Consider the following 27,453-nt stretch of genomic DNA (forward strand, 5'->3'; position numbering starts at 1 on the left):
CTTGAACCCAGGACCTTCCGATCCGAAAGCGAGTGTCATACCATAAGACCACATAGCAGTGTGTTTTTAGATAATATTTGTGTTTTATTTACATATTTTCAAATCGTATTTACAGCATAGGCAAGCAGTTGATTTCCTTACCAATAAAAGATCTCATCGGCCATTTTTTATGATGCTGTCAACTCCTGCCTGTCATGCGCCTTTTGACTCCGCCCCTCAGTTCATGAAGAATTTCACAGATAAGAAAGCTCCAAGAACAAAATCCTTTAATATAGCTGGAAAGGTAATTCATCACTTTATCATTATTTATTGGCTTCGTTACTTTTGGTGTTACGATCAATGGCAGAACAAGCAAGGTTGCTGTGTCTTCTATATCTCTATATCTAATTGCCCTTTCCAAGTTTTGCTTTGTCTTGGAATGAGATCACAAGGATTTATCCTGGCCCTGTCAGAGTCCTTTTGCTGAGAGGGAAACAGTCAAACGTATTGTGATAGTTTTGAGAAGTGATGTTTTTAAAACTGTAAATCATCTCTTTTTTGTGTGATAGTTTTGAGAGGTGATGTTTTTAAAACTGTAAATCATCTCTTTTTTGTGTCAAATAATATGTTTTATGAACCTTTTTTTCAGTGATTTCCTATTGGTGAGATTCTGTGCTTGTGTCTGTATGAGACTTAAGGTGATTTAAAACTAAGTTTACGGATAGTGTTCTCTTGGAATCTATTAATCTGTTCCTTGTTTGAGCCAGACAAATCTCATTGTATTTCCTCAGGACAAACATTGGCTGGTTTCCAAAGCCTTGAACCCTATGCCTGCTGACACCATTAAGACAATCGATGACTATTTCAGGAAAAGGTTAGTGAAGTGAAGCAATTGGCTCCAGCTACAGAACTGCATTGCTTCTTTGACTCAACAAATCTTGTTAAAAATTGACCTTCTTATTACTTGTAATCGGGAGAGTTAGGGTTCGATCCCCAGTTGAGGCAGGCTGATTTTTTGGGATGTTTTTATTTTTTTGTCTGTTTGTTGTAATTTTCTTTTTTGCTTTATCTGTCATCTTTCATACACACTTGTTCAGATCTTTGGTTAGAAAATAAGAAATAATCTAATAACTGAGGATATGACACAAAAAGAATAGCTGGATTCAATTACCTTCTCTTACTTACTTATCCGAACCAGCAACCACTTGAGCGCTAGCTCATCAGTCTTCTACGTCATGGCACAAGATAGGTCTGGTTTGTGTTGTGTGTGTGTGTGCTTGTGTGTGTGTATGAGTATATTTCAGCCAAAGTATTTTGTAATTTAAGCGCTTAGAGTCTGATGTCTCGGGAGTTATAGCGCTATATAAGTTTTCAGCATAATTATTATTTATTATGTTGCTAAATAAGCATCCTTCTTCGTGTAATGAAAGTTTAATTAGATATTTATTTATTTATTTTTTCATTTAGAATAAAATAATGCTTATTTATTTATTTACTTTTAGATGTTAAAAAAATATGAGAAGAATTTGGTGGGCAAAGTATGAAGAATAACTCTTACCTTGGTTGTTTGTTGGCAAGTCTGAGATCATCATATACTTTGTGCGGCTATGTGGTCTAGTGGTATGACACTCGCTTTCGGATCGGAAGGTCCTGGGTTCGAGCCTCGCTCGGCGCATAGTTGAGTCCTTGGAAAAGGCTCTTTACTCACATCCTCTCACCGTACTCAGGTGTAAAATGAGTACCTTGCCGTTAACAGCCTTGTCTCTGTCCGAAAAAAAATGGTAATATCGCCCAACAGGCGTCATGTCCCGTCCTACATGTTGAATGTTGCTGTTGGCCAGGGAATCTTTGTAAAGTGCTTTGAACACGTTTAGTGGATATTGTGCTATATTAAAACTCAATATACTTTCATTCTATGGCTATTGAGACTCTAATGGTAAAAAGGCTACTTAATTATTGTCATAAATATCCTTCATGTCCATAACACTAAAAAGGCTACTTAATCATTGTCATAAATATCCTTCATGTCCATAACACTAAAAAGGCTACTTAATCATTGTCATAAATATCCTTCATGTCCAGGTGGCGCACATTGCTTTCTGTAGATGACATGATAGAAGACCTGGTCAACCATCTCAAGGATCGAGGGGAATTGGACAACACTTTTATTTTCTTTACATCTGACAATGGCTACCATTTGGGTGAGATGTCAATCAAACTAATAATCATTCTGTCATTGAAATCAAAGCTTTTGAGGAAATAGTTAATTCAATATCGCTCTAATAGTCACCACTTTATTTTGTCTTTAAAATGAATGCATTAAAAGCATTGTCTCAGTCGAAAAAAATTATTGTAATATGGCCTTACAGGCATTACGTCTCATCCCACCTGTTAAGTAAGTTTTGCTGTTGGCTTGGGACCCCTTGTAAAGTGCTTCAAGTTGGTTTATGGGAAAATACTCTATATAAAATGTCCAAGGTTTAAGTTAAATTTCTCATGACAGTCCTAGTGGTGAGTGATTCCTATTTTTTACTGCCGTATGACTGAATGATAAAATGTCTCTTGTTTTGATTACAGTAGAAGCAGGCTGATTTTTTGGATGGTATTTTGTCTGTTTTATACACATTTTTTCAAATGTTTATCGAAATGGTTTTATTTCGGAGTAAACTAAATGGATGAATTTAAAGTCAAATTGATCAGAATCAGGGGATTTAAGAATTTTGAAGTTTTAATTAAAAGTTAACTCACTCTCTTTATTGAAGGCAATTATTGTCTCAAATTGTTCCAATGTAACCATCAGGCTCATATGACATAATACCTTTTCCAGGCAGTAGGCTTCTTCCAAACATACCCGGTATCAGATGGCCTGAGAAAATCAGTAATAAAGACTTGTGGTTAAAAGCTGGACAAGAGAAAATTAGTAAACAAATCTCAACTAGAAAATGGAAATGGATTGGTCACACTTTCAGAAAACCAACAACAGACATTATGAGACAAGCTGTAGATTGGAACCCTCAGGAAACACTCAGGAAAAAAACGAAGGTTTAGGAGGCTAAAGAAAACATGTAGAAGGCCTTGTGAGGAAGAGATGAAGTTGGCTGGAATGTCATGGGGAGAGATGAAGAAGAAGACAAAGAACAGAATACGGGGGAGATGAACTGTTAAAGCCCTATGTTCCACAAGGAATATAAAGGATTAAATGATGATGAGCCAACAGACTCACCCGTCATAATCCCTTTTTCTGGCTGTAGGTCAGGTATATGAATGAATATGTTCGTCTCTGAGTATAATGTATCTGATAAATTTGGAAAATAAATGTTTAAAATTTCAGAAAATCTAATTTACGTTTTCTCACTGTGAAATTTGGATAATCATTATATTGATGAGATAAATTAAGGTCAATTATTAAAACTTGAAAATGTATACTTTCAATTGGTCACATTTTAATCACAGATTTTTCAATCTTTGGAAATATGGGTCTTCTGGATTGAATTGTTTATTGTATATTCCTAATTTTGCCATTGCAGGTCAGTTTTCCTTGCCCTGGGATAAAAGACAACTTTATGATTTTGATATTCGTGTTCCTCTGATGGTACGGGGGCCTGGAATCAAACCCAACACTACTTCAGATGTAAGTCGTATTGAAAGGTTCATTACTGTTTACACTTCTGGTTGATTATTGCCTTTTTAACATTTCTTTATTCATAGGTTTCTATATTATTTCTTTTTGTCAACCAAAGAGGAGATTACTTCTTCTTCTTCGTCTTCTTCTTCTTCTTCTTCTTCTTCTTCTTCTTCTTCTTCTTCTTCTTCTTTCTTCTTCTTCTTCTTTTCTTCTTCTTCTTCTTCTTCTTTCTTCTTCTTCTTCTTCTTCTTCTTCTTCTTCTTCTTCTTCTTCTTTTCTTCTTCTTCTTCTTCTTCTTCTTCTCTTCTTTTCTTCTTCTTCTTCTTCTTCTTCTTCTCTCTTCTTATTCTTTCTTCTTCTTCTTCTTCTTCTTCTTCTTCTTCTTCTTCTTCTTCTTCTTCTTCTTCTTCTTCTTCTTCTTCTTCTTCTTCTTCTTCTTCTTCTTCTTCTTCTTCTTCTTCTTCTTCTTCTCTTCTTCTTCTTCTTCTTTCTTCTTCTTCTTCTTCTTCTTCTTCTTCTTCTTCTTCTTCTTCTTCTCTTCTTCTTCTTCTTCTTCTTCTTCTTCTTCTTCTTTCTTCTTCTTCTTCTTCTTCTTCTTTCTTCTCTCTTCTTTCTTTTCTTCTTCTCTTCTCTTCTTCTTCTTCTTCTTCTTCTTCTTCTTCTTCTTTTCTTCTTCTTCTTCTTCTTCTTCTTCTTCTTCTTCTTCTTCTTCTTCTTCTTCTTCTTCTTCTTCTTCTTCTTCTTCTTCTTCTTCTTCTTCTTCTCTTCTTCTTCTTCTTCTTCTTCTTCTTCTTCTTCTTCTTCTTCTTCTTCTTCTTCTTCTTCTTCTTCTTCTTCTTCTTCTTCTTCTTCTTCTTCTTCTTCTTCTTCTTCTTTCTTCTTCTTCTTCTTCTTCTTCTTCTTCTTCTTCTTCTTCTTCTTCTTCTTCTTCTTCTTTCTTCTTCTTCTTTCTTCCTTCTTCTTCTTCTTCTTCTTCTTCCTTCTTCCTTCTTCCTTCTTCTTCTTCCTTCTTCCTTCTTCCTTCTTCTTCCTTCTTCCTTCTTCCTTCTTCTTCTTCTTCCTTCTTCCTTCTTCTTCTTCTTCCTTCCTTCTTCTTCCTTCTTCCTTCTTCTTCTTCCTTCTTCCTTCTTCCTTCTTCCTTCTTCTTCCTTCTTCCTTCTTCCTTCTTCCTTCTTCCTTCTTCCTTCTTCCTTCTTCCTCTTCCTCTTCCTCTTCCTCTTCCTCTTCTTCTTCTTCTTCTTCTTCTTCTTCTTCTTCCTTCTTCTTTTATTATTATTATTATTATTATTATTGCTGTTATTATTATTATTGCTGTTATTATTATTATTATTATTATTATTATTATTATTATTATTATTATTATTATTATTATTATTATTATTATTATTTTTACTATTATTCATATACGTATTATAATATTCTTCTTCTTCATCATCATCATTATCTTCTTCTTTTTCGTGGGTCCTAGAAAAAACTCATGATAAATTCTAGCTCTACAGGCTTCATGACATTAAAGTTGGCTGTTGAAACAGAACTAACTACTCCTTGAAAAGTCATAAACAAAATCTGAATATAAATAGCTTCAAAAAAGAACAAAATGTCAAATATAGAACGTTTTGGGCCCAAAGCTCCCTCTTCAGCAAACAACAAAAAACCACTAAAAACATAAATACATGACTAAATTCCAGATGGTCCACAGAGCCATTAGGCCCATGGAGCCGTAGTTTATCCCAGTTTCTATAGTGCGAAACGGACAATAGCAATTGCTTGCTCTCATTTGGATAGGATTTGGTCTATCGCAAAGTACTTTCCGCCAAATCTAAAAGACTTTGCTACCCAGTCAATGCTGGGTAGACAGGGGGGAGGGGGTCAGAAAAAATCTGGATTGCACCCGGGATCGATCTTGGTCCCTTTGCATTTGAAGCGGAAGGGAACTAACTGCTTATTGATTTATGTGAATTTAGTCGCTATTAAGGGGCAGCATGGCTCAGCGGTACGGTCTTTGCTTTGTACCTGAAAGGTACCGAGTTGATCACTCGCCGCTGCCCTGTGTGGCCTTGAGCAAGTCACCTCGCCTAGCTCAATTTGCGGCGTTGCACTGTGGCTGACGCCTGGGTTATTCCAGTATTCCCTTGGAATAGACCATAGAGACAAATTTCCCCAATGGGATGAATAAAGGGAATTTTATTTTATTTTATTTTATTTACAATCATTCACTCTTATTTATTCAGGAGAGCGTCATGAGCATCGATTTAGCCCCCACTTTCCTCGACATCGTGGGCCTCAACTTCAACAAGTCAAAAGAGTCTTTTGACGGCTCCTCTTTCAAGTCCATTCTTACTGAACAGCCGCACCCTTTCAGAGCCTCGGTGTTGGTAGAGTACCACGGGGAATACACAGAGAAGATCACTAACTGTCCCAAACTTTTGGGCCAGAGGATGTATGTAAGTAGATAGACTACCGCCCACTTCAGTAACTTACACTCACTTACTTACTTACTTACTTATCCGAACCAGCGACCACCTGAGCTCTAGCCCTTCGGTCTTGTGCCTTGACGTAGAAGTTAGATATCTTTAGTTGTTGTTCCAGGTGACTATACAGTGTTCAGTAAAAAAAAATAATTTTAGAATCGACACTCTGCATTCAACAGATTACTGGGTTCATGCTTTGCAATGTGCAGCTATGGGGTCTTGTGGTATGACTCTCACTTTCGGATCGGAAGTGTCCTAGGATCGAGTCCTGCTATTAGCAGTGCATAGTTGAGTCCTTGGAAAAGACTCTTTACTCACATTCTCTCACTGTACTCAGGTGTAAAATGAGTACCTGACTGTTAACAGGGTTCTAACAGGCGTCATGACTCGCCCTACATATTTAAGTGTTGCTGTTGGCGAGAGACTACTTGTTAAACGCGTTGAGAATGTTTAGAAGATATTGCTCCATAGAAAAGCTCAAGTTTTTTGGGGATTTATTTTTTGCATAGACAAAACCACATTTTTACAGCAGGACATCCAGTCTCTCTATGTCTCTCTCTCTCTCTCTCTGTCTCTCTCTCTCTGTCTCTCTCTCTCTCTCTCTCTCTCTGTTTCTCTCTCTATCTGTCTCTGTCTGTCTCTCTCTCTATCTCTGTCTCTCTCTATCTCTATCTCTCTCTGTCTGTCTCTCTCTCTCTCTATGTGTCTCTCTCTCTCTGTCTCTCTCTCTCTCTCTCTCTCTCTCTCTCTCTCTCTCTCTCTCTCTCTCTCTCACTCACTCTCTTTCTCTTTCTTGTGAAGTATAGGGAAAGATGAAGAGAGAGTGTGTGAGTTTCCTTTTAATCAGATATCTGTTTCATCTCAAATCTCTTTCTATTTCCCAACTGCTGGGCACCCAGTAAATCACCACTGATCATACTGCTGGTTGTCTCACTAAACAGAAACTAGTAAGGGTAAGGACCAAATTCATTGGCCTGTTGGCTTTGACGGGACTTATTTCCAACTTTATCATGCATCCTTATTTATTTTCTGATTTTCTGTATATTATTATTGGAATTCAGAATAATAGAAAAACTTCTGTATGTTAATGAAATTCACTGTTAAAAAAAAAATCAGTATATTAATGGAATTCAGAATGTTAGAAAAACTTATGTATCTTGATGGAATTCACTATGTTCTATATATTAATGGAAATCAGAGTGTTAAAAACGAACTTTCGTTTATTAATGGACTGCAGTAGATTAAAAAAAGACTTCCATGTATTATTTCTCCAGTCACTTGCCGAACGAAAAAAAAAAAAGTAAATATGTTATGTTCTTTTACTGGAGTTCAGTGCTCGGATAGGAGTCAGTTGATGTGTTTGTGTAAAAGTTAAGTCAATTTATTGTCTCCTGAATTGGCAACCCTGCTAAGACTCTTTATTATTTTTCTCTCTCGTGCTATAAGATTTGCAACAACCACTGTGTATGTGAAGATTCTTGGAATAACACATATGGCTGTGTTCGACGTCAGACACCCAAAGATAGCTACAAGTACTGTGCCATGCAGGATTCTGCTGTAAGTTGAATGAATGAAGGAATATTAGTTCTGTTACTTAACTTTTTATAACACTTATATTGGACTGTGGCTATTGATTAGATCGGGTGTGGCTATGACACTCGCTTTAGGATCGGAAGGTCCTGGGTTCGAGCCTCGCTCGGTGCATAGTTGAGTCCTTGGGAAAGACTCTTTAAACACATTCTCTCACTGCACTCAGGTGTAAAATGGGTACCTGGTCGTCAACAGCGTTGTCTCTGTCGAAAAAAATTGTAATATCGCTTAACAAGCGTCATGTCTCATTCTACATGTTATGTGTTGCTGTTGGTGAAAGAGTCCCTGGGCATTGGGGAGCCATATCTCATCAAGATGGTACAGAAACTAAAACTTGCCTTTTGGAGACATATTGAGACACGTGACACTCTTGAAAATAATTTTTTTATAAGATATTGTGGACGGTAAAAGAGGGAGAGGGAGACCAAGAAGATGATGGTCACAAGACATCAGCGAATAGATGATAAGTCAGTGACTGAATGTGGAAGGATGGCGCAGGACAGAAGCTTGTTTGATCATTATTTTTATTATATCAGGGATTTTTTTTTATTTGAACCTTTGATTTTTGTATTTTCTTACAGGATATTTAAATTCCTTTGACCTAAGCAACCCTTACTATGTGTTATGTTATGCAGATCTGCCTGCTTGAAATTTCAGAAATTTGTAGTTTCCCCAGGGAAAAAAGAAAAAGTCACTTTAAATAGCTTTAGAAATATATAATTTGTCCTCAGCATGATCCAAAAATACCCCAAAGTACTGGATAATATTGGTGGTTCTAAGGAACTAAACTTACCTTTTCAACAAGATTTATTGAGTCAAAGAGGTGAATGCAGTCCTGTAGCTGGAGCCAAAAATTCGTATTTCTACAAAATTTTCGTAGTACTAGGCAGGTCTGTGTTTTGTCATCTTCCTGTGAATGATGATGTCTTTCTCAGTCTTTTTTTTTTTTCATTGTTTAATTATATACTGTCATTTATCAAAACAACCATTTATTACTCTTTTCATTTTAAATCAGAACTTTCTGGAAGTTTATGATTTAAAAAACGATCCAAATGAATTGAAAAACATCGCCAAGATTGCATCGCCGGATTTATTGACAGATCTCAGCCAAGAATTAGCCAGATTGTCTCTTTGTAAGGGGCCAACCTGTCACCCCGGGTCAGAGAAGTCATCAACATTGTCGTGAATTCAATTAAGTAAATTGCATTGTCATTGACTATCAGTTGAAATCTCATTTAGACTATTTTTATCTTTTATTAATGATGGCCATTTCATTTCAGCCTTAAAAACCATCGAATTCTGATGATCTGATGACGTTTTGTCTTTATTGCATGTCGGAATTACGGGCAACTACAGCAGACTTGCCAATCAGTATGATTTCTCATATTTTAAAACGCTTTGAGGTCCAAAATATGATAATATGGCAATGTTGACTAAAATATGCTCAATGCAGAAAGTTTGTAATAAAAAGGGGAAAAGTGATAAAAGTAGAAGAGTTGAAGGTCATTAAAAATCGTCTCCTCCTAGATGAGAATCTGAGTAGCCAAACAGATAATTGTCATAGGAATTACAGGATTTTCCTACCCTCTGATAGCTTGATAAGTCTCCATAAATTCGGTGAATGTTAACTTTTGATATGTGGATTTTTGAACATTTTGAAAATATGATTTTTTGGGGTAAAAATATGAGAAAATGACCATGTATATTGGGGAAAATATGATAAATCATTTCAAATGGTTGAAGTTGGTTGGCAAGTCTCGACATGGTTCTTCAAAATGATTCCTCAAACATCAAAGGGTGACAACTCAATAAACATTTAATAGAAACACCTAAAATACATATCAAACTAAAGGAAATTTTGTCAAGTTTTAGTCTCAAGAAGTTCTATTAATCTCAAACAGATAGTTTTAAGAATATGACATAATGTTAACAACTGAGATAGTTTTAAGAATATGACATTATGTTGACAACTGAGATAGTTTTAAGAATATGACATTTTGTGGACTACTGAGATAGTTTTAAGAATATGACATTATGTTGACAACTGAGATAGTTTTAAGAATATGACATTATGTTGACAACTGAAAGTGTTCAAAATGATCTTGTGCTTAAGTCAAGCCATATTTCCTCGAAAATAGTTTCTCTAATAGAGTTTTAATGGTTGCCACAATTTGATGGTTTCATTCATAGACATGAGTTTGATGAGGTGTGCATTTTGTTTTCCACATCAAGGATGATTCATGCTAAATAGTTTTCATTTCACATCCATTTTAGATTAGATTTGACCTTTATGTATTATTTGTGTCTTGTTCAAATTCAACAGTTGTTTGACCACCATAATGGATAGGGAGATTGCTTTCTGTCTTGGAATGAGATTACTTGATTTTGTCCTGGCCCAGGCCCGAGTCCTTGGCTGGGAGGAAAACAGTCCAACTCAGAAGAGTTGTGGCCCTTTGAAATTTGATGAGATTTTGAATAACCCTGTTTATTAATGTTAATAATATTGTACATTTCTAAGTGCCTATTGCCCAAAAAATAAATTTAAAAAAAAAAAAAAAAATCCTCCCTTTGCTCAATGATAAAACATTTCAAAGTTAAAAAATTGAGCTTTTATATGGGACAATATCCACTAAACATACTCAAAGCGCTTTCCAAGGGGTCAACAGGGGGGCCAGGGGGTCAACAGCAACAATTAACATGTAAGACATGACATGATGTCTGTTCGGCAATATTACAACAGCCGGGTACTCATTTTACACCCGAGTATGGCGAGGGAATGTGAGTAAAGAGCCTTTTCCAAGGACTCGACTATGCGCCAAGCGAGGCTCGAACCCAGGACCTTCCGATCCAGAAGTATGTGTCACACCACGAGAGCACATAGCCGCACAAAGAAGTCTCATAAAGAAATCTAAGTAGAATATGAAAATGCCAATTAAATGTGGCGAGTACAAACTGCAATAAATGATATTATCTAACTTGTCTGTACGGCTATGGTCTTGTAGTATGACACTCGCTTTCAGAAGGTCATGGGTTCAAGCCTCACTCGGCACATAGTTGAGTCCTTGAAAAAGGCTCTTCACTTAAATTCTCACCTCGCACTCAGGTGTAAAATGAGTACCTAGCCGTTAACAACATTGTCTCTGTTGGGAAAAAATTGTAATATCGCCTAACAGTAACAGGCATCATGTTTTGTTCTACATGTTACGTGTTGCTGTTGGTCAGGGACCCATTGTAAAGCGCTTTGAGCATGTTTAGTGGATATTGAACTATATAGATACTCTATTTTTTTTTTCTTCTCTGAACTTTATTGTACTAGGAAATATTTGCTATATCAAGGCACGGCATAGGGGTCCTGATAGCTCAGTTGGTAGAGCACTCGCTTCACAAGCAAAGGGACCGAGATCAATCCCAAGTGCAGTCGAGATTTTTTCTGACCCCCCCTGTCCACCCAGCAGCGATTGGGTAGCTGAATCTGTTATATCTGGCGGAAAGTACTCTGCAATAGACTAGTGTCCTATCCAAAGGATAGCAAACAATGGCTCTGAAGGACTACTTTTATTTTTAAAATGAACAGTGGGAGATTGCTTTCTTTTCCTTTCATAGAGAAATTGATCGACTGACACTTGACATTCCACGATTTTAAGAATAAATAACAATACATGATGGAATGGAAGCTTTAATTTACTGAAGACAGATAATGTGGACGTTTCAGATTTCCCCGTTATCAACAAAACACAATGAATGAAACACAAAGAACAAATGAGAGAATGGAGTAGTTAAGGTTTATTCACCTCAACTACTCCATTCTCACATCTCTCATTCATTCTTATGTGCTTGATTTTTATGTTTTGTTGATAAAGGGGAAACCCGAAACATCCTTATTATCTGTCTTCATTCAATAAGTTCAAATTTCCATTTCATTGCTTATTGTTATCTAATCCTTCAAGCTTCAAGCAGCAACATTTTCGTTATCCATGATTTAAAGAGATGAACTTGATATGTTTTACTGTATCGTGTTTGCTATTTCTAGATACAATATTGTAATGATCTACAGATACAATTGCTATTTATAGATACAATATTGTAATGATCTACAGATACAATCTGTTTGCTATTTATAGATACAATATTGTAAGGATCTACAGATACAATCTGTTTGCTATTTATAGATACAATATTGTAAGGATCTACAGATACAATCTGTTTGCTATTTATAGATACAATATTGTAAGGATCTACAGATACAATCTGTTTGCTATTTATAGATACAATATTGTAATGATCTACAGATACAATCTGTTTGCTATTTATAGATACAATATTGTAATGATCTACAGATACAATCGTGTTTGCTATTTATAGATACAATATTGTAATGATCTACAGATACAATCTGTTTGCTATTTATAGATACAATATTGTAATGATCTACAGATACAATCTGTTTGCTATTTATAGATACAATATTGTAAGGATCTACAGATACAATCTGTTTGCTATTTATAGATACAATATTGTAAGGATCTACAGATACAATCTGTTTGCTATTTATAGATACAATATTGTAAGGATCTACAGATACAATCTGTTTGCTATTTATAGATACAATATTGTAAGGATCTACAGATACAATCTGTTTGCTATTTATAGATACAATATTGTAAGGATCTACAGATACAATCTGTTTGCTATTTATAGATACAATATTGTAATGATCTACAGATACAATCTGTTTGCTATTTATAGATACAATATTGTAATGATCTACAGATACAATCGTGTTTGCTATTTATAGATACAATATTGTAAAGATCTATAGATACAATCAAAAACTGAGCTCTTTGTATTTTCTATCTGTCAGACAATGTTGTATTTATCTAATTATTTATTGACATGAGAAGAACAATATGTTTGCTGTATATTTTCAGTTTTTTAAAAAAGCTTTTCAAGCATTAATTCAGAAAAGTGAGTGGAGCAGGCACTTATGTTGATAATAACAAGAAATGAAGTGAGTAGAAAAGTGCCAGAAGACAATAGAGAATAATTAATGTTCACGGCGGTGGTGGGGTTTGAACCTGCGGCGATGGGGGCTTGAGGGTCTGTGGCTGGCTTCGACTGTAGAGCTACCCTGTCCCGGCAAGGCAGAGTTGTCATACCAATAAGGTGACGGGTTCAAGCCCTTATTGCTGCAAAGTTTTTTTATTCTCTTTTGTCTTCTAGCACTTGTCTACTCACTTCATTTCTTGTTTTTTGCAACCATTGTTGGTTGTCTTTGTCTTGGAATGAGATTACTAAGTTTTGTCCTGACCCTGGCCGGAGTCCTTGGCTGGGAGGGAATCAGTTGAATGTATAGTTATAGGTTTGGGAGATGATATCTTTTCCTTGTAAGTTATCTCTCTGTTATGCACTGTATTATGTTTTGTTTACAAAATATATATGATTTGTAAACATTTGAGTTTATTCCTCTTACTAGCGACCTGTGCTTGTGTCTGGATGAAACTCGAGGTGATCTCAAACTAAGTACTTTGATAGTAGTGTGCCTTTGGAATTTACATCTGTTCCCTATTTGAACTAATTTCCCTTTTTGCTTTTCTTTTCTTTGGTGCTTTAATTGTAATTCTAGAACTTTTTACTTTCCCATTCTCTTCCTTTTTACTGGCGCTGATGTGACCTTAATGTGTAGCATGTGCCGTAAAACTCTTAAAAACAAAACAAACTTAAAAGTATCCCAAGTGCCGCAAAACTTCTAAAACTTAACAATATCAAACTCATTGCCAAATATTATGTTGGGTTTTCTGTTTTGTTTTAAATCAATCTGCAATTATATTTATTCAATGATTCATAATTTTTACTGATAAAGGTTGGGGAGGTGATGGTGTAGTAATTTATTGTTTCCTTTTTTAACATTTTTTTTCTCATTGTTAATTATTAACTTTTTTTTTCCACATCAAGGATGATTCCTACTAGAATAGTTTCCATTTCATTTGCATTTTAGATGAGATTTGACCGTTATGTATTATTTGTGTCTTGATCAAATTGAAGTAATAAACAAAAATCAATATAACAGCTTCAAAAATGAACAAAATACCCAACACGGAACGTTTCGGGCTCAAACCCCTTCTTCAGCCAACAAACAAAAAACAATAAAGACATAAATACATTTCTAAATTCCAGATTGACGACAGAGAAAAAGCAAAAAGTTTCTCTTGTCATCAAACTGGAATTTAGTAATGTATTCATGTCTTTACTGTTTTTTGTTGTTGGCTGAAGAAGGGGTTTGAGCCCGAAACATTCTGTGTTGGGTATTTTGCTCTTTTTTTTTGAAGCTATTTTATTCATTTTGATTATTACTTTTTACAGTCTACAGCTTCTATCAGCTTAGTATCACTTTGACTCGTGGTTCAAATTCAACTGGTGTTTGACTCCCATAATGGCCAGGGAGGTCACGTTGTCTTTTATTCCCCTATATCTGTATTCCAACTTGCTATCTTTGTCTTTGTCTTGGAATGAGATTACTTGGTTTTGTCCTGGCCCGGGCCTGAGTCCTTGGCTGGGAAAAAAAAACAGTCCAATGTATAGTTATAGATTTGGGAGATATTTATTTCTTTCCTTGTAAACCTTCTTTCTCTTCTGTACTTTTATATGTTTTGTTCTGACTATAAAATTATTTATAAGCATTTGAGCACGTTCCTTTTTTTTGGCATCCTGTGCTTATATCTGGATGAGACTTTTAGGTGATCTCAAACTAAGTACATTGATAGTGTGCTCTTGAAATCTACATCTGCTCCCTATTTTAACCATACCCCTTAGTCTTGCTTTTTCTCATATGCTTTTAACCGTAAATCTATTTTAAAAATTTGCTATCCCATTTTCTTCCATTTTACTGGTTCTGAAATGGCTGATGCATGTCGCAAGTGCCGTAAAATCCTTAAAAACAACAACAATTAACTTATTGTATTTCTCATTATTAACTTTTAACCTTTTTTTATACATTAAGGATGATTCCTATTAGAATAGTTTCCATTTAATATGTAATTTTTATTTGAAATGTCTTATATTATTTATGTTTTGATGTTATTCAATCGTTTTTTGATATCATCTGATCCTCGAATTATTTCTTCGATATTGTTCTTTGCATTTAGTATATTTGGTTACTTTTGTGACTAATAATAAATGTGTACACAACCAAACTCTGGTGCTGCATTGCCATCACAACAATTCTTACTTAATCCCCTGTAGTGTTTCATTAACATAAAACTGGGTGGGGTTCCTGACCTCTCATAGTGGGCAGGGAGGTACATACTGTGTCTTCTATCCCCCTATATCTGTTTTCCAACTTGCTTTCTGTCTTTATCTTGGAATGAAATTACAGTGTACTTGGTTTTGTCCTACCCCTGGCCGGCACCTTGGCTGGGAGGGAAACCGTCAAATGTATAGTTTTGGGAGATGATATTTTTTTCCTTGTAAATCATCTCTCTGTTATGCATCGTATTATGTTTTGTATACATATTATATATGATTTGTAAACATTTGAGTATATTCCTCTTAGTGGGGACCTGTGCTTGTGGCTGGATGAGACTTTTAGGTGATCTCAAACTACTAAGTACTTTGGTAGTGTGCTCTTGGAATCTACATCTGTTTCCTATTTCAACCGTTTCCTCTTTTGTCTTCATTTTTTTTGGATGCTTTAATTTGTAATTCTAGAACTTTTTACTTTCCCATTTTCTTCCTTTTTACTGGCACTGATATGACCTTAATGTGTTGCAAGCACTATAAAACCCTTAAAGACAAAAAAAAAAAACAAAACAAAAAACATCAACACAAAAGGTCGATATCACAATAATAAGTTATCAATTTATTTCGGGGAGGGGGGCTTTCAAAGAGCATATCAAAAGCCTGTGTACACACTGAAATCTGGGTGGGGATCCTGACCTCCCATAGTGGGCAGGGAGGTACATGCTGTGTCTTCTATCCCCCCATACCCGTTTCCCAATTGTTTCCTGTCATTGTCTTGGAATGAGATTACTTAGTTTTGTCCTGATCCTTGCCGGAGCTCCTTGGCTGGGAGGGAAACAGTCGTATGTATAGTTATAGTTTTGGGAGATGATATTTTTTTCCTTGTAAATCATCTCTCTGTTATGCATTGTATTATGTTGAGTTTACATATTATATTAAATGATTGGTAAACATTTGAGTGTATTCCTCTTAGTTGGGACCTGTGCTTGTGTCTGGATGAGACTTTTAGGTGATCTCAAACTAAGTGCATTGGTGGTCTGCTCTTGGAATCTACATCTGATCCCTATTTGTTCCCAGTTCCCCTATCTCTTACTTTTTCTTGGGTGCTTTTATTGTAATTCTATAACTTTTTACTATCCCATTTTCTTCCTCTTTACTGGCGCTGATATAACCTAAATGTGTTGCAAGCGCCGTAAAACCCTTAAAAAACAAAAAAAAAAAACACACTGAAATGGTTATGAATATAAGATGTATAGTAAAATCAAGGGAGTAAAAAATTACTCTTATAAAATATACAAAACAAAGTAAACGACGTTTTGGCTTTTGGCCTTCTTCAGGTAAACAAGAAAAGAAAATATTATGTGATATTACATTGGCATTATAGGTAAAAATGTGTGTGTGTGTGTGTGTGTGTGTGTGTGTGCGCGCTTGCTTGCGTGCAAGGGAATGAGGGAGAAATAGACAATGAAATGAAATGATTATAGCGAGGTATAAAGAAATACAGGAATTCCGTCTTTTTTGTGTGAACATTTTGGGTTTATGTTGGATGTTGGTGAAAAGTGTTTGCATTACAAATTTTTGTGTGCCTCTGATGCTGTATTTATTTATGTTAGATATCTGAATATATCTATTATCCTTATTTAAAAAAAAAAACAAACAAACAAACAAAAAAGTTGGTTTCCTTTTTTTAAGGAAATTTATTTTAGTGAATGAGTTTCCTACCAAATTCAGTCCTTTGATTCTGGGTGGGGTTTCTGACCTCCCACAGTGGGCAGGGAGGTAATTGCTGTGTTGGGGATCCTGACCTCCCATAGCGGGCAGGGAGGTACATACTGTGTCTTCTATCCTCTGATATGTTTTCCAACATGCTTTCTGTCTTTGTCTTGGAATGAGGTTACTTGGTTTTGTCCTGGCCCTGATTGGGGTCCTGGCTGGGAGGGAAACAGTCAAATGCATAGTTATTGTTTTGGGAGATGATATTTTTTTTCCTTGTAAATCATCTCTCTCTTATGTATTATTGTTATTTTTAATGTATAGTGTAAGCATTTGAGTGTATTCCTCTTCTTTGGATCCTGTGCTTGTGTCCAGATGAGACTTATAGGTGATCTCAAACTGAGTACATTGGTGGTATGCTCTTGGAATCTACATCTGATCCCTATTTGTTCACAGTTCCCCTTTGTCTTACTTTTTCTTGGGTGCTTTAATTGTAATTCTAGAACTTTTTACTATCCCATTTTCTTCCTTTTTACTGGCGCTGATATGACCTTAATGTGTTGCAAGCGCCGTAAAACCCTTAAAAACAAAAAAAACAAAACATAATTGCTGTGTCTTCTATCCCCCTACATCTGTTTTCCAATTGCTTTCTGTCTTTGACTTGGAATGAGATTACTTAGTTTTGTCCTTACCCTAGCCGGAGTCCTGGGTGGGGATCCTGACCTCCCATAGCGGGCAGGGAGGTACATACTGTGTCTTCTATCCTCTTTTATCTGTTTTCCAACATGCTTTCTGTCTTTGTCTCGGAATGAGATTACTTGGTTTTGTCCTGGCACTGGCCGGAATTCTATCTGGGAGGGAAACAGTCAAATGCATCGTTATTGTTTTGGGAGATGATATTTTTTCCTTGTAAATCATCTCTCTGTTATGTATTAATAATTTGTTATTTTTAATGTATAATGTAAGCATTTGAGTGTGTTCCTCTTTGTTGGATTTTGTGCTTGTGTCTGGATGAGACTTGTACTTGTAGGTGATTTCAAACTAAGTACATTGGTGGTATGCTCTTGGAATCTACATCTGATCCCTATTTGTTCTCAGTTCCCCTTTGTCTTACTTTTTCTTGGGTGCTTTAATTGTAATTCTAGAACTTTTTACTATCCAATTTTCTTCCTTTTTACTGGCGCTGATATAACCTAAATGATAAATGTGTTGGAAGCGCCGTAAAACCCTTAAAAACAAAAACAAACTAGCCGGAGTCATTGGCTGGGAGGGAAACAGTCGAATGTATAGTTACAGTTTTGGGAGATTGTTTTCTTTTCCTTGTAAATCATCTCTCTGTTATTTACTGTTATTCTTAACATATGATTTGTAAACATTTGAGTGTATTCCTCTTAGTGGGATCTTGAGCTTGTGTCTGGGTGAGACATTTAAGTGATCTCAAACTAAGTACACTGATAGTGTGCTCTTGGAATCTACATCTATTCCTTATTTGAACCATTCCCCTTTGTCTTACTTTTTCCTCAAGTCCTTTTAATTGTACATCTATTACCTTTTTACTGTCCAATTGTCTTCCTTTGTACTGGCGCTGATATTACCTGAATGTGTTGCAAGCGCCGTAAAACCCTTACAATCAAACAAAACAAACAGTCCCTTGATTAGTGACCAAAAAAATAATCAAAGAGACCCATACATACTGGACTAGTATCTCAGTGTTGTGACCTATTGTTTTAAAGTGTTTCTTTGAAATGTAAGTTTTGTATACGTACTTTTAAAGATAATCAAATATGTAGGATGCGAGTTTCTTCGTAGTTGTTTTTATTGTTTTGGACACAACTAAGGGACAGAATCGGTTACAACCACTGGGTGGGGTTCCTGGCCTTCCATAGTGGGCAGGGAGGTACTTACTGCGTCTTCTATCCCCCTTTATCTGTTTTCCAACATGCTTTCTGTCTTTGTCTCGGAATGAGATTACTTGGTTTTGTCCTGGCACTGGCCGGAATTCTATCTGGGAGGGAAGCAGTCAAATGCATCGTTATTGTTTTGGGAGATGATATTTTTTCCTTGTAAATCATCTCTCTGTTATGTATTATAATATTTTGTTATTTTTAATGTATAATGTAAGCATTTGAGTGTGTTCCTCTTTGTTGGATTTTGTGCTTGTGTCTGGATGAGACTTGTACTTGTAGGTGATTTCAAACTAAGTACATTGGTGGTATGCTCTTGGAATCTACATCTGATCCCTATTTGTTCTCAGTTCCCCTTTGTCTTACTTTTTCTTGGGTGCTTTAATTGTAATTCTAGAACTTTTTACTATCCAATTTTCTTCCTTTTTACTGGCGCTGATATAACCTAAATGATAAATGTGTTGGAAGCGCCGTAAAACCCTTAAAAACAAAAACAAACTAGCCGGAGTCATTGGCTGGGAGGGAAACAGTCGAATGTATAGTTACAGTTTTGGGAGATTGTTTTCTTTTCCTTGTAAATCATCTCTCTGTTATTTACTGTTATTCTTAACATATGATTTGTAAACATTTGAGTGTATTCCTCTTAGTGGGATCTTGAGCTTGTGTCTGGGTGAGACATTTAAGTGATCTCAAAACTAAGTACACTGATAGTGTGCTCTTGGAATCTACATCTATTCCTTATTTGAACCATTCCCCTTTGTCTTACTTTTTCCTCAAGTCCTTTTAATTGTACATCTATTACCTTTTTACTGTCCAATTGTCTTCCTTTGTACTGGCGCTGATATTACCTGAATGTGTTGCAAGCGCCGTAAAACCCTTACAATCAAACAAAACAAACAGTCCCTTGATTAGTGACCAAAAAAATAATCAAAGAGACCCATACATACTGGACTAGTATCTCAGTGTTGTGACCTATTGTTTTAAAGTGTTTCTTTGAAATGTAAGTTTTGTATACGTACTTTTAAAGATAATCAAATATGTAGGATGCGAGTTTCTTCGTAGTTGTTTTTATTGTTTTGGACACAACTAAGGGACAGAATCGGTTACAACCACTGGGTGGGGTTCCTGGCCTCCCATAGTGGGCAGGGAGGTACTTACTGCGTCTTCTATCCCCCTTTATCTGTTTTCCAACTTGCTTTCTGTCTTTGCCTTGGAGTGAGATTACTTGGTTTTGTCCTGGCCCTGGCTGAGAGGGAAACAGTCAAATGTATAGTTAGTTTTGGGAGATGATATTTTTTTCCTTGTAAATCATCTCTCTGTTATGCACTGTATTATGTTTTCTTTATATTATATATGATTTGTAAAGTATTTGAGTGTATTCCTCTTAGTGGGGACTTGTGCTTGTGTCCGGATGAGACTTTTTTTTGATAGTGTGCTCTTGGAATCTACACTTGTTTCTTATTTGAACCAATTCCCCTTTGTCTTACCTATCATGGGGTGCTTTAATTGTAATTCTAGATCTTTTCACTATCCTATTTTCTTCCTTTTTAACTGGCGCTGATATGACCTTAATGTGTTGCAAGTGCCGTAAAACCCTTAAAAACAAACAAACAGTTACAATCACATTCCTGTTATATTCCCCCAATATGATAATACAGTCGCATCTCTCCAATTCAAACTGGATGGTGTTCCCGACCTCCCATAGTGGGCAGGGATATACTTGTTGTGTCTTCTATCTGTTTTCCAATTGCTTTATTTGTAATATCGCCTAACAGGCGTCATCTCTCGTTCTACGTGTTGCTGTTGGTCAGGGACCCCTTGTAAAGCGATTTGAGCACGTTTAGTGGATATTGCGCCATTAAAAAGCTCAATTATTTTTTTATATATATTTTTTTTTTATGTCTCTGTCTTATATGAGATTGCTTGGTTTTGTCCTGACTCTGGCCGGAGTCCAAGTCTGGGAGGAAACAGTCAAATAATATAGATAGTTATAGTTTTGGGAGATGATATTTTTTTCTTGTAAATCTGTTATGTCTTCTATCCCCTATATCTGTTTTCCAACTTGCTTTCTGTCTTTGTCTTGGAAAGAGAATACTTGGTTTTGTCCTGGCCCTGGCCTGGGTCCTGGCTGGGAGGGAAACAGTCAAATGCATAGTTATTGTTTTGGGAGATGATATTTTTTTCCTTGTAAATCATCTCTCTGTTATGTATTATTATGTTTGTTATTTTTAATGTATAATGTAAGCATTTGAGTGTATTCCTCTCTGTTGGATTTTGTGCTTGTGTCCGGATGAGACTTATAGGTGATCTCAAACTAAGTACATTGATGGTTTGCTCTTGGAATCTACATCTGATCCCTTTTTGTTCCCAGTTCCCCTATGTCTTACTTTCTTTTGGGTGCTTTAATTGTAATTCTAGAACTTTTTACTATCCCATTTTCTTCCTTTTTACTGGCGCTGATATAACCTAAATGTGTTGCAAGCGCCGTAAAACCCTTAAAAACAAAAACAAAACAATCCTTGTAAATCATCTCCGTTATGTATTGTTAGTTATGTATTCTGTAAACATTTGAGTGTGTTCCTCTTAATGGGATCCTGTGCTGGTGTCTGGATTAGACTTTTAGGTGATTTCAAACCAAGTACATTGATGGTATGATCTTGGAATCTACATCTGTTCCCTATTTGAACCAATTCCCCTTTGTCTTACTTTTTCTTGGGTATTTTGATTAGAAATCCAGAATATTCTTACCCAGAATATTTTTACCATCCCATTTTCTTCTTTTTACTGGCGTTGACATGACCTAAATGTGTTGCAAGCGCCATAAAACCCTTAAAACCAAACATATCTGAACAAATTCTCCTTTGTCTTACCTTTTCATGGGTGCTTTAATTGTAATTCTAGAACTTTTTACTATCCCAATTTCTTCCTATTTACTGGTGCTGATATGACCTTAATGTGTTGCAAGCGCCGTAAAACCCTTAAAAACAAACACAAAATCTCTCCAATTCAAACACCCAGCATTTTGTTCGGATTGACGTCGGGATAGTGAAATCAGTCCCTAACGTTTGCAAATAAAGAGAGAAAAAACCTCAATCCCCAGGCAAAATTTTCGGATGTGGATGACGGATAATAACCAATCTAAAACAACTTGATAATTTTACATCAATAACATTTCTTACTGACGTTTTTTTCTTAACTTTGTCTAATTATGTGTGGCTATATGGTCTTGTGGTATGACACTTGCTTTCGGATCAGAAGGTCCTGGGTTCGAGCATCGCTAGGCGCGTAGTTGAGTCCTTGGAAAAGGCTCTTTACTTACATTCTCTCATCGTACTCTGGGTGGGGATCCTGACCTCCCATAGCGGGCAGAGAGGTACATACTGTGTCTTCTATCCCCTTATATCTGTTTTCCAACATGCTTTCTGTCTTTGTCTTGGAATGAGATTACTTGGTTTTGTCCTGGCTCTGGCCGGAGTCCTACCTGGGAGGGAAACAGTCAAATGCATAGTTATTGTTTTGGGAGATGATATTTTTTTCCTTGTAAATCATCTCTCTGTTATGTATTATTAATTTTATTTTGAATGTATAATGTAAGCATTTGAGTGTATTCCTCTTTGTTGGATTTTGTGCGTGTGTCTGGATGAGACTTGTAGGTGATTTCAAACTAAGTACATTGGTGGTATGCTCTTGGAATCTACATCTGATCCCTATTTGTTCTCAGTTGCCCTTTGTCTTACTTTTTCTTGGGTGCTTTAATTGTAATTCTAGAACTTTTTACTATCCCATTTTCTTCCTTTTTGCTGGCGCTGATATAACCTAAATGTGTTGCAAGCGCCGTAAAACCCTTAAAAACAACAAACATCTCATCGTACTCAGGTGTAAAATGAGTACCCGACCTTGAACAGCGTCGTCTCTGTAAAAAAAAATTCATGTATCGTTCTACTTGTTAGGTGTTGTTTTTGGTCAAGGACCCTTTGTAAAGCGCTTCAAGCACATTTAGTGGATATTGCGCTATATAAAAGCTCTAGTTTTGTTTTTGTTTTTATGTCAGGGATCTGTGTGAAATTTTAACCATTGCATTTCATGATGCAAGCATGAAAAGCATGTGGTGGTTACAGCATCTTCTTGCCAGTTTTACTTATGTCATAAACTTCATCTTGGTTGCTTTAATTGTAATTCTATATCTTTCTACTATCCCATTTTCTTCCTTTGTACTGGCGCTGATTTGACCTAAATGTGTTGCTAGCGCCGTAAAACCCTTAAATACAAAAACAAACATCTCTCTGTGTTCAGTATATTTACGGAATTCAGTATATTATTATAAACCTTCAGTATTTTCCAATCACCTGCGAAACTGGAGTTCAGCGCTCATACAGGGGTCGGTCAATTTTTTTGTGTGTGCAAAAGTTCAGTAAATGTTTGCCTCCTGAATTGACAACCCTGCTGTTAAAGTTTTTTTGTTTTTTTTTTCGTTGTTAAATATTTTTTGTTTTGAACATGATATTATGCAAACATTCGAGTGCATCCCTTTATATAAAGTCTTGTGGTTGAAACTTTTAGGTGATCTTAAACCAAGCAGATGAATGAAAATAGGTTGCTTTTGGTATCTACTGATAATTATGGTTCCTATTTGAACCAGTCCCCCTTGTTTCACCTTTTCATTAATTGTGTTTGTAATTTTGAATAGAGAGAGAGGATTTTTTTTTCGATTACATCGTATTCTTTCCCTTTTTACTGGTGTTGAAAAGACATAAATGTGTTGCAAACACCGTGATTCCCTTACGTTAAAACATACAACAGTAAGTTTGAGGATGACAACACTTTTGATCTCATTAGGAAAGGAGACCAAGGGGGATAAAGCTGACATGGTCACAATTTTGTAAAATCTGAATTACCCACCTTAGTTTATTCAATACTTAACGGAGTTTGATACTACTATTGCACTTTTTCCTCACGTTCTTTTAATTTTATCTCTAGAATATTATTACTATCAATTTCCTTCCTTTATACTGGCGCTGATATGACCTAAAGGTGTTGCAAGCGCCGCAAAATCCTTAAAAACAAGCAAACAAACAAAATCCTTTACAAAAAAACAAATATAAAACATCTCAACTCCGCCTGGCCGTGGGAGGGACCGGACGCTTTGCAGTCGAAGTCATTCACTTGGTCTATAAAGAGCTGAGTGACGTCAATTACATTCCTTCTATAGTGATGCAAGCGCAGTAAAAACTCGAAAACAAACAAACAAACAAGCTTCTGTGCGTTGGGATAAAATCCGACTTGAATGGCCCTTTGGAATTATGCAGAATTAATATTATTATTATTATTATTATTATTATTATTATTATTATTATTATTATTATTATTATTATTATTATTATTATTATTATTATTATTATTATTATTATTATTATTATTATTATTATTATTGTCAATGTTATCTTCAAATGACAACATGTATGTGGGCATGTGTGTGTGTGTGTGTGTGTGTGTGTGTGTGTGTGCGTTTATGTTTGTGTGTGGTCGGATCTCGAAGGCATCGTTGGGATAAGCTCCGACTTGAATGGCCCTTTGGAATTCTGCAGAATTAATATTATTATTATTGTCGATGTTATCTTGAAGTGACAACATGTATGTGGGAATTGTGTGTGTGTGTGTGTGTGTGTGTGTGTGTGTGTGTGTGGTTGTGTGTATACGTGTATGTTTGTGTGTGGTCGGTTCTCGAAGGCATCGTCGATAAATCAATATCGATTATGGAAATAAGAAGCTGGAGTGATCAATTATCTCCATTAAGTTGGCATGTATCATCAGATTTATTGACAAGAGTATCGATTTTCGATATTCTCCATAATCAAATGGGAGTGTATATGTTATGATAGAATAAGAAAACATGCTCCCGATCTCTCCCCTCCCCCTCTATGTATTCTCTCATACACGATCCCTCACAACCCACATCCCTCCCCCTTGAGCTTTTATATAACACAACGCAATTTCTATCAAAAATATAATATGTTCAAAGCGCTTTATAAGGGGGTTCCAAGCCGACATCCTCCCATAGTGGGCAGGGAGGTACTTATTGTGTCTTCTATCCCCCTATATTGTTTTCCAACTTGCATTCTGTCTTTGTCTTGGAATGAAATTGCTTGGTTTTGTCCTGGCCCTGGTCGGGGTCCTGGCTGGGAGGAAGACAGTCAAATGCATAGTTATTGTTTTGGGAGATGATATTTTTTTCCTTGTAAATCATCTCTCTGTTATGTATTATTATATTTGTTATAATTTATAATGTAAGCATTTGAGTGTGTTCCTCTTAGTGAGGGCCGTGCATGTGTCCGGATGAGACTTATTGATGATCTCAAACTAAGTACATTGAAGATATGCGCTTGGAATCTACATCTGATCCCTATGTGTTCCCAGTTCCCCTTTGTCTTACTTTTTCTTGGATGCTTTAATTGTAATTCTAGAACTTTTTACTACCCCATTTTCTTCCTTTTTACTGGCGCTGATATAACCTAAATGTGTTGCAAGCGCCGTAAAACCCTTAAAAACAAACAAACAAACAAGCCGACATCAATACTTAACAAATAGGACAAGACGTGACACCTATGAGGCGCTATTATTATTCTTTTTTTTTTTTTTTTAGAGTGATACAACGTTTTTACTGTCAGAAACTCATTTACATATCGATGCAATGCGTCTATCCAAAAAACTCAAAACACCCGCCAGCTGTATATAGATAGTGTGCATTTGGCTAAGAAACTCACAACATTGCCATCCGGAAGTATAACGGACCAACATAAAAAACTATGTGTATACTTGAATGTTTATAGACTGGTTAATACAGTTTAGTGAGAATTACTCATAAACGTGGATGGCAAAAAGCAAGAACAAAGACCCGAGTGACGCCAACTTCATACTATCTATAAAATGTACCAACACACAAAACTATGTGTAATATTAAACGTTTATAGTTTGATTAATACAATTTAGTGAGAATTACTCATAAAAAAGGCTAGCTAAAAACAATAACAAAGTGGAGAGTGACGTCAATTTCGTTCTATCAATAAGTCGGGTAAGAGAGTGTGAGGAAAGAGCCGTTTCCTTGGACCCAACTTTGCGCCGTTTGGGACTTGAACCGGGGACCTTGCCCATCCGAAGGAGAATGTCATATCAGAAGACCACAAAGTCATACATGAAGGATAGCTGGAAGACAGCGAGCTGGCAGCAAGGGGAAGACAATAATACAGCATGGAATAAGTCACACACACATTTAAAAAAAAAATATCACGCCCTTCCGCCACGTCATCAATAGATATCGTCACCTCGGCATTCCGTGCAGGAATAGAGATAATTTATCAAACAGGATTCTGATGTCAACAGAAATCATCCGTGTTGTCCAAAATGAGCAAATTTGGGGGTTAATAATCTTGCCCGGTTAAGAAAAAAAAAAAGAAAGTGCCTGAAGTGGGGCTCGAACGTGGGACCTTGCGGGTCACAGTGCAATAACCACTCAGCCACTACACCCCCCTTCCCCCCAATCCCCACTTAACAGGTCATGACTTTAAGTGACTGGGATCCAGTAGCATGCTCGTTTTTAATACTTTTTTTTTTCCAATTTTGAAAAGTAGCAAAAACTTTTGGATTGAGTGAGTTAATGCAGAACATGGTCGGAAGTTAATATAATTGCAGAATTAATTGGGATACAGTGATGATAAATTGTACAATTAGATATTCAAAATACTGAGGTAATCTGAAAAAAAACCCACACATATTTATTTATTTATTTAATTATTTATGTATTTATTTATTTATTTATTTATTTATCTATGTATTTATTTCTGTAAGATAACTCGTTCTATAAATACCAATCAAATAAAATCGATCGTTATTTGAAGGATGAGTTTCCTGGTCAAAATTTTGAACATGGGGAAGGGTGTGACCAAATTAATGTAACAGGGGCTAATTGGAGCAAAGTTTCCAGGGGCTACAAAATTGAGTAGACACCGATGTCTGTTTTTAAATATTCCAGAGTACGGCAGAAGAGAAATCAAGTCAGAGCAAAAGACATTCAGTATATCTAGCGTGGTTTGAAATAATCAAGAAAAAAAAGTGATATGTGATATATAGGTGATATACTCACAACATCCGCCAGGAGTAATCACCAAAATGGCTGTTTAAAATCAATAACACACGATAGAGCTGAGTGACGTCAACTTCGTTCCTTCTGTAGGAAGATCGAACTTGACGTCACTCAGATCTTTGTATAATTGTTTCTCGCCAGCCATTTTTGGAGTAGTTCTCACTACATTGTATTAATCAGACTATACTATAAACGTGAAGGTGACACATAGTTTTGTGTGTTGGTACGTTATAATATCCAGATGGCGGATATTATAAGTATTTCACCTGAACATGCTGCATCAATAGAAAGATACCAGCCTGAAATTGCTCTAAATAAAATAAAATAATTGAGCCAGATATTTTTGATTGATTCTTTCCAGTCAAACCTGTAAACTGCGATATTGTAAAATGTCAAAATAATATAAGCATCAATATTATTATGATGTATGCTCCATGACAAGATCGATATGGATTTCGTCAATAACCGTGGCAGCATTTTTTGTACCAAAAAAAAAAAAAAAAGAAATAGAAAGGCAAAACAATCCTACAATTCTTACTTGCCAAACAAAAAAAACAAAAAACAAAAAATAAATAAAAAAATATCTTACATACTGCTGTACTAGTGAAAACATTTTTTAAAAAGATTTGGCCAGAATTAAGTCCCAGGCTTGAGAACTTTTGACAAGATGGGTGTCATTTTAATCGATCGATATTTGAAGGACGATTTTCTGGCCAACTGTTTTAAAACGTGTTTTATTTTGGGGTTGATTTTTTAAAATTATTATTATTTTTTGTAAAATTTATTTGGGGGGTGAGG

General features: G+C 35.9%; 1 protein-coding gene across 1 annotated transcript in view; it reads left to right on the forward strand.

Annotated features, from left to right (window-relative positions):
* The window catches only part of LOC144978541 (N-acetylglucosamine-6-sulfatase-like), a 20,887-nt gene extending 10,662 nt beyond the window's left edge, over positions 1 to 10,225 (forward strand). Inside the window, exons 6-12 of the mRNA XM_078924753.1 lie at positions 116 to 283; positions 771 to 853; positions 2,062 to 2,180; positions 3,507 to 3,610; positions 5,836 to 6,048; positions 7,522 to 7,632; positions 8,681 to 10,225. Of these exons, the coding sequence (XP_078780879.1) occupies positions 116 to 283; positions 771 to 853; positions 2,062 to 2,180; positions 3,507 to 3,610; positions 5,836 to 6,048; positions 7,522 to 7,632; positions 8,681 to 8,851 (969 nt within the window). The 3' untranslated portion in view covers positions 8,852 to 10,225. The remainder of the gene's footprint in view (positions 1 to 115; positions 284 to 770; positions 854 to 2,061; positions 2,181 to 3,506; positions 3,611 to 5,835; positions 6,049 to 7,521; positions 7,633 to 8,680) is intronic.
* The last annotated feature ends 17,228 nt before the right edge of the window (positions 10,226 to 27,453 follow it).

Source organism: Berghia stephanieae, chromosome 8, assembly GCF_034508935.2.
Source record: "Berghia stephanieae isolate SIO BIC M18660-M18661 chromosome 8, UCSD_Bste_1.3, whole genome shotgun sequence".
NCBI lineage: Eukaryota > Metazoa > Mollusca > Gastropoda > Nudibranchia > Aeolidiidae > Berghia > Berghia stephanieae.